The 8,136-nt window shown below is 42.5% G+C and overlaps 1 protein-coding gene across 1 annotated transcript in view; it reads left to right on the top strand.

Moving 5' to 3' along the window:
• Positions 1 to 597: 597 nt before the first annotated feature.
• LOC107118421 (complement receptor type 2-like) overlaps positions 598 to 8,136 on the top strand; it is a 19,199-nt gene continuing 11,660 nt past the window's right edge. Inside the window, 4 exon segments of the mRNA XM_015420750.1 lie at positions 598 to 607; positions 1,566 to 1,742; positions 4,410 to 4,592; positions 5,919 to 6,101. Coding sequence (XP_015276236.1) covers positions 598 to 607; positions 1,566 to 1,742; positions 4,410 to 4,592; positions 5,919 to 6,101 — 553 coding nt within the window.

Genomic DNA, 8,136 nt, shown 5'->3' with positions numbered 1-8,136 from the left:
ACGCCTCCAGTCACTGTACAGCTTCTGGAGCATGGAGTCAGCCTATACCTCAGTGTGAAGGTATCTTCTTTTCCTGTCTAACTTGGTTTTCTGGGCATAAGTAAATTGAGCAAATGCTGTTAATCCTCAGTTGACATCTTGTATCATTCCTTTTCAGTTATGAGATGCCCACTGCCCCCACAGGTTGCCCATGGACGCTATTTTAGAGCAAACTTCACCTATCAGATGTCTGTTATCTATGTCTGTGATGCCGGCTATTCCCTTGTTGGAAATCCTATGGTTACTTGTGCATTACAAGGCTCAGACTCTGCAAACTGGAGTGAACCTCCACAATGCAAAGGTTCTTTTCATTCTTGCTGTCCCCCAATCCCTAACATGTTGACATATGTTTATATAGTACAGCGGCACCTATGGGCCTGTACAGATGCGCAGTCCCATAGCCACCCAGAGATGTGTCAGAAGGTGCTGTCTTCCAAGACAGGGGTGCTGGATACCGCATCAAACTGGTTGGATGCACATACAAATGTCATCCCACAATAGAGTACTAAGTGATGTGTACAGAAGGAAGGCTGACCTTTGGATCCGTCCTTTTCGCTCATGCATGACAGTATTCAGTGTTGATTTGTAGGTGCAGAAAAACTACTCCATGTACACAATGCCCCTACAACAGCAAGCCAGTTGTTGGAGTGTAGCGATGATCACTGCTTTTAAGAATCGGTTGGCAATATTATTCATTTTCGTCATAGTTCTCAGGCCATTGAAGTCTATGATTAGATTTTTTCTCTCTGAAATTAGATAAAGGGTCTTAGTGCTTCTTGTTTAAGAAACAATATTGTGTTTACTCAAGAGGAGGATGTCCCTGAATGTAAGTCAATCCCTTTAAAAATATTACACACACACACACAATTATTGTTGAAGGTAACTGTAACTTCTAAGCACCCCCCCCCTTTTTGGGAGGGATGGCACACCTGGGGAAAACACCTAGTTTTGCATTTGGGTAAATATTTTTGCAGTTCAGAAGTGCAGTTCTTCTTTAATGACTTCATGAATTTGGTGGCCAAATCCCATTTTTTGAGACATTGGTTTTGTTTAGGCAGCGCATGAAAGCATGTGTTAATTAAACTTAGTATGGTTAATGTGATTGTCTGAATGTGAGCATTTATGGTAATTAGGGTAAGTTAGGGTCCATCAAACCAGGATCTGACGTTGCTTTACTTATTTAAACCCCTGCTTGCTGCTCCCTGCTGCTCAGCTGTTTGGTTTAATTTCAGCCTCTGAAAACGTTATTTTGTAATGTTATTATATCATTCAAATTTCATCTCCCCTGATCTTCAAGGTTCACTTTGGTGCAGGGTTTCAGAATCAAACAATGCAGTCCTAATGTTTTTAACTAAAATTGAACCTCAAGGAAAAGGGGGTATAAATGTAATAAGTAAATACATCTAAATGGAAATGAAGTCTCCTGAGATTAATATACTCAATTAATGGAAATGTAAGAGATTCTGGGTTAGGCTATAATGCAAATTTTGGTTTACTCGATTCATATTGAAACGTTTTCTCCATAGGATGTCCTGCACCTCAAGAGATTGCTAATGGGAAACCTGACGCTGAAGTTTTGGAAGATTTTGCCCATGGGTCCTCCGTGACTTACCATTGTGACCCAGGTTACTTTCTCACTGGTACAGCAACAATATACTGTCTGACTTCTGGAATGTGGGAGTCACCCATCCCTCAGTGTAAAGGTGAAGCCATATTAAATTCTGTTTCTGTAACACACTTGGTCATTTATTTTAGTCAAACAGATTTTTAAAAAATGGGTGGAAATTGGAGTTTACAATGAAACAAAATGTAAGTGTAATAATTCCAGCCTTGAACTGTTTTTAACTGTTGGCTCTTGGAATATTAGTTCTAACCACTGGAACAGGGGCTGACCAGGAAACATACATTTCTCTACGTATCTCCGCCCAAAGACTCCAGCAATAATATAAAGGGCACCCAACTACCTGGAGGGCCTTTTGGAAGCCTCATTACAGAGGAGAGTGTTTCTCAGCCTTTTGCATCTTATGTCTCTAGCATTCATTCTCTCAAAGATTCTGGGACCCTCCATGACAACCCCCCCCTTTTTCTGAGAAAGATTTTTGTACGTTTATGGACATTCTGTTATTACTCCTAGCATACCAAAATATCTAAGGTGGATAATCTGTAGCACGTAAGGATTGCAGAACATAGCATGTCACACTTGCAGTTGGATATTGGGATAATCCTACCGGTGGTACATACCACTGTTTGAGAACAACAGACATAGACTTCCATTTTTTGGCGGCACAATGGCAGACGCAACGCTGGTGAGCTCCCGGGGCCGCGATCTGAACGCCAGTGGCTAGGAGGGGGGCGACTGTCTGCTACGCCCCCGGAGCCCTTTGGGATAGGGCTCCTAGCCAGGGGGCTTTTGAGGGTTTGCCTCTTTAACTAGCTTGATGCCGGGGAATCGAAGCTTCCCTCCGTCCCGAAGGTCCTACCGCTGTGTGGCTATATGGCTAAAGAGTAGCTGACCGAGACAAGCGTGTGAAGATCGGGCGTATTACATGTACCTCAGGTGGGTCTTAAGACCAACGATGAACTGTGAGTTGAGTTGAAAGCAGAACACCGAACTTTGGTGAGAAAGCGCCTCTTTTTCAAGCGAGTGTGGGGAGGAACTCCCAGACGCGAAAGTCAAACGGAGCATTTTAAAAAGAGGGCGCTGGAACACACAAAAGCACACTTAAGTGTTTTAGTGGAAAACAGAGACTTTGGCAAACTTTCTTAAAAAGTAAACAATCCTCAAAAATGGCGGGGCGGAAAGGCGAGAAAGAGAAACCATTGCAGTTAAAGCCTCCTTCTGGAAGTAGAAGCCCACAACCGGAAATTACCAGCGAGCTTTCACAGCTATTAGCTGACTCTTTGCGCCCTCTGCTGGACCAGATGACTAACATCAATCAGCAACTGACTACTTTGAACCAGAACTTTGCTGCACGACAACTGGAACTAAACGAGACTAAGAAATTATCAGAGCAAACAGCAGAGACATTGAAGGAAGTTGATGCCAAATCTAAAAAGGTGAAAAAGTGTAGGGAGCTGCTGTGGGAAGGATGATGTGGCAAAGATCCTTTCTGAGAACTTGCCCGGTTTCCAATTGGTTTGATACAACCCATACTCTATGTCTGTTGTTCTCTTCTTTATTTTGGACCCCCAAAGGGGATTTTTAATTGATTTTCTATAAACTACAAAGAAAAATAGGGTAGGGGATCTAATATCTACAGGAGAAAGGAAAGTTAATCACTAAAAAGCCAAGTAATGAAGATCATTACATAAGCTTAATCTATTCTATTAATATTACAATGAACTTGAATTTTTAAATCTAGCTACTATTCCCCAAAACCCGATATCAGTTACTGTTTAAGACAATCAGAAAAGCATCAAGCATAAAAAAAATACAGCTTCTTGAAAGTGGAATTCAGAGTTCCTCAGCATCTCATTTCTTGACTTTTCTTTTCCTCAAATCATAGTCTCTTTTGGGGGCCACAGTCCCCAAATCTGACTCAGAGTCCTCCTCAGTAGTTGAAGAAGTGTCTTTACCACTTTCTTTATCTTGGTCGACTTCTTTGTCGTCTTCTCTGGACCTTCCCAGTTGCTGCTTCAAAAACCTGTTTGCTTTCTTAACAGTGTGAATTCTTTCTTTTTTATCATTTATTCTGAAGAGTAGGCCTTCAGGGATCAGCCATTTGTACTGTATGTTGTTTGTAAAAATAAAGCCAACTCTTTGAATTTCTTCCTCTTCTTCCTAATTTCAAATGAAATGTCTTTTAGGCTCTGAATAGTATTTCCATTGATTTTCAGGGGCGTTCCTGTTGTTGCTTTCAAGATTTGACCCCTCACATGTCTTTTTGAAAATCTAACCACTATTTCTCCACGCAGATCATTTTTCTTAATATAGTCCGAATATGATCTATAGATCACATCCATTTCACTTTGAAGCAGGTTCAGGACCTGAGGTGAAAAACCTCCAGACTTAGATGTCTGTACATGTTAGGGATTTTTCTCCCAAAGCTGGAGTACCTGATAGTGTTGTTGTTCCACAGAATGACCCAAACTCCCCATGGCTGTAGGATTAAAATTGCATGGCGTGAGCAGAATTTTGCCCAAGAGATACACAGATATAATACCTGACACAGAGCTTTGTACTCTCACATTGTTCTCCCCCCAGCACCATGTCCTGCACACAGTTGCCCTTGTGACTAAAGAAATCCGATGCATTGAATGCATACAGCCATGAGTCTAATGGAAAACATGTGACAGAAAGTAGCATGTGAGGCCTTGAAGCATAATTCAGTCAACAGTTCTGCAGTAACCTTCTCTCTTTCTCCCTTCAGTCCTGCAATGCCACAGACCCCCACAAGTCCAAAATGGGTTTCACAGCAACCAGGAAGCAGCAGTGTTCAGTGCTGGAATGTCTGTGAAATACACATGTGAGCACGGGTACACTCTGATTGGTGAGGCAGCCATGTATTGCACTGAATCTGGCACATGGACTCTCCCTGCCCCTCGCTGCAAAGGTGAGTTTCTTACATGTGATGACTTCTTTGACAATGAGCACAGCATGCCAAACTGCCTCCCTTCCATTGTAGTTAATTGGCATCTTTCAGCGGAGAAAGGGGAAAGGAATCAATGAAACACTCATGTGCATATGCAACACTTAAATGAATTAGGATGAAATCATCAGCACCCCTCTGCAAAGAGGGATTCACAGGGATCACTCCATACTTACCTCTACTGACAATATGTGGGTAGAGCTGAGGCATCTAAGTTACTGAGCAGCATTGCTCATTGCAGCAAGGATGAATGGCAAAGATAGGGTTATCTTGGTTATTGTGGATTGTCTTAAATTAGCCAGGTTCCTGATTTTTTGAACAATTTCTGTGTTCTCCTGCCTATTGTAACCGGACATCGAACCAGAATTACAAATTGTCTTGAGTGTTAATGCGCTTTCTGGGCAGCACTGGGGAACTGAACAAAGTTCATGCAACATAAGTGCTGTATATTATTGGGCTGCTGTTAGGTTAAGAATGAACACAGCTGGATGATGGATGTACAAGAATAGGGGGGTTGGGAAGAAAGCAGCAGGGGGGAAAAAACCAAGTTAAGGATGTTGAGAATTCCAGAAGAGAACTGAGAATCGTTTGGAGTCAGGCTGCTTTCACGCAGATGCTTTGCTCCACCTGGACTTCATTATTGCAGTGATGTTTTCAGGAGCATCCATGTGATGTTGCCGTCTGTCCTGTTTCTATGTTTCCCCCTACTTTGCTGCTATTTCTCCCAAACCTGATTTGATATGGCCTTTTTTGGAAACCTCACGGCCTTTCGATATCATATGGACAGGAAGTTGTGTGTTTTCATAGATCCTGCCAGCATTAGTGCCTTTTCCCTTACCTCAGCTTCCGTGGCTGCCATTTCATCCTTCCATCAACATGTTTTCTTTTTCCTTTTTAAAAAATCGATAGTTGACAAATAGCCATAGATTTAGCCATGGTATACAATATTGTGATGATGTGCTAGTTCATTTTTTTTAAACCATCAAGTCTCTATCCCCTTTCATTTTGGAGATGTAAGGGGAAAGGTGCAGGTTACAGTGGCAATGAATTATCACCATGTGAAAGCAGCCACAACAAGTGGTCCCTGGAGTCATCATGCTGCTTGGGTCATGGGGATAAATCCAAAAGGTGTTGGATGGAACAGAAATGTAATATACCAAGGAACTACATACACAACACTGTGTGCTCGTGAAGAGGCAATCCTTACACAAGATTTCAGAGGTTTGGGCCCAGTACTCTGCCGAGCGTTTGTTTTGAGAGAAGCAGGGCACTCACATAATTTTGCTTTAGTACTGCAGTGTAATCCTCCTCCACCTATTTCCAATGGTGAGCACGATGGCCATGGATTGGCAAACTTTCCTGTTGGCACATACGTAAATTATTCTTGTAACCCTGGCTACCTGCACGTTGGCGATGCCTCCAGTCACTGTACAGCTTCTGGAGCATGGAGTCAGCCTATACCTCAGTGTGAAGGTATCTTCTTTTCCTGTCTAACTTGGTTTTCTGGGCATAAGTAAATTGAGCAAATGCTGTTAATCCTCAGTTGACATCTTGTATCATTCCTTTTCAGTTATGAGATGCCCACTGCCCCCACAGGTTGCCCATGGACGCTATTTTAGAGCAAACTTCACCTATCAGATGTCTGTTATCTATGTCTGTGATGCCGGCTATTCCCTTGTTGGAAATCCTATGGTTACTTGTGCATTACAAGGCTCAGACTCTGCAAACTGGAGTGAACCTCCACAATGCAAAGGTTCTTTTCATTCTTGCTGTCCCCCAATCCCTAACATGTTGACATATGTTTATATAGTACAGCGGCACCTATGGGCCTGTACAGATGCGCAGTCCCATAGCCACCCAGAGATGTGTCAGAAGGTGCTGTCTTCCAAGACAGGGGTGCTGGATACCACATCAAACTGGTTGGATGCACATACAAATGTCATCCCACAATAGAGTACTGAGTGATGTGTACAGAAGGAAGGCTGACCTTTGGATCCGTCCCTTCAGTTCATGCATGACAGTATCCAGTGTTGATTTGTAGGTGCAGAAAAACCACTCTATGTACACAGTGCCCCTACAACAGCAAGCCAGTTGTTGGAGTTTAGCAATGGTCACTGCTTTTAAGAATCGGTTGGCAATATTATTCATTGTCATCATAGTTCTCAGGCAATTGAAGTCTATGATTAGATTGTTCTCTCTCTGAAACTAGATAAAGGGTCTTAGTGCTTCTTGTTTAAGAAACAATATTGTGTTTACTCAAGAGGAAGATGTCCCTGAATGTAAGGCAATCCCTTTAAAAATGTTACACACACACACACACACACTTAGTGTTGAAGGTAACTGTAACTTCTAAGCACCCCCTCCTTTTTTTTAATGGGACACCTGGGAACAATGCCTAGTCTTGCATTTGAGTAAATACTGTATGTATTTTTGCAGTTCCGAAGTTAATCTCTAATGACCTAGAGAATTTTGTGGCCAAATCCTGTTTTTTAAGCATCAAAACTTTGGTTTGGTTCAGACAGCACGCCTAACCATGTGTTATTTATTTATTTATTTATTTATCATATTTATACCCCGCCCATCCCGCGAATGGCTCAGGGCGGCTAATTAAACTAACTACGGTTAATTAATTTGTTGTATCTATTTATATCTTAAATTTGTTAATCTTCTAATCCCTGCAGTGCAGGGCTTTAAGTGATCTACATCATTCATAAACATTGAGATAAAACAATTAAAACATTAATCTGATCATCTGAATGCAGGCATTTATGGTAATTAGGGTAAGTAAGGGTCTGTCAAGTTAGGATCTGCTGATGCTTTTGCTGCTTTTGGCAGGCTTTTCACAGGGAGCAGAAAGCAGAGGGTGAAATGGCTTGGAGCTGTTTAAACCCCTGCTCTTCTCCCTGCAGAAAGTAGTGGGGAGCAGAAAGCAAGGTCATGAACCCATACAAACTGGTTCAGTTTGTAAACTGTATCAGTTCATGGTTTGGTTCGTGGTTCATCCAAGAACTGAACCACAAAAATGCAGTTTGTGCCCATCCCTAGCAGCACATGTCAAGAAAACTGATGTTTGAATGATAGTTTGTGAGCTGAATGCTGGTTAACATAAGAACATAAGAACATAAGAGATGCCAATGTTGGATCAGGCCAAAGGCCCATCCAGTCCAACACTCCGTCACACAGTGGCCAAAAATACCAGGTGCCGTCAGGAGGTCCACCAGTGGGGCCAGGACATTAGAAGCCCTCCCACTGTTGACCCCCCCAAGTACCAAGAAGACAGAGCATCACTTGCCCCAGAGTCCCTATCTATACCTTGTGGCTAATAGCCACTGATGGACCTCCGCTCCATATGCTTATCTAATTCCCTTTGAAGCCGTTCATGCTTGTAGCCTCCCCCACCTCCTGTGGCAGTGAATTCCATGTATTAATCACTCTTTGGGTGAAGAAGTACTTCCTTTTATCCGTTCTAACCCGATCGCTCAGCAATTTCATGGAGTGCCCATGAGCT

The sequence above is a fragment of the Gekko japonicus genome, unplaced genomic scaffold (genome assembly GCF_001447785.1).
Source record: "Gekko japonicus isolate JY-2015 unplaced genomic scaffold, Gekko_japonicus_V1.1 scaffold1676, whole genome shotgun sequence".
NCBI classification, from domain to species: domain Eukaryota; kingdom Metazoa; phylum Chordata; class Lepidosauria; order Squamata; family Gekkonidae; genus Gekko; species Gekko japonicus.
The sequence above is the reverse complement of the archived record's forward strand: the minus strand, read 5'-3'. Positions and strand labels throughout refer to the sequence as shown.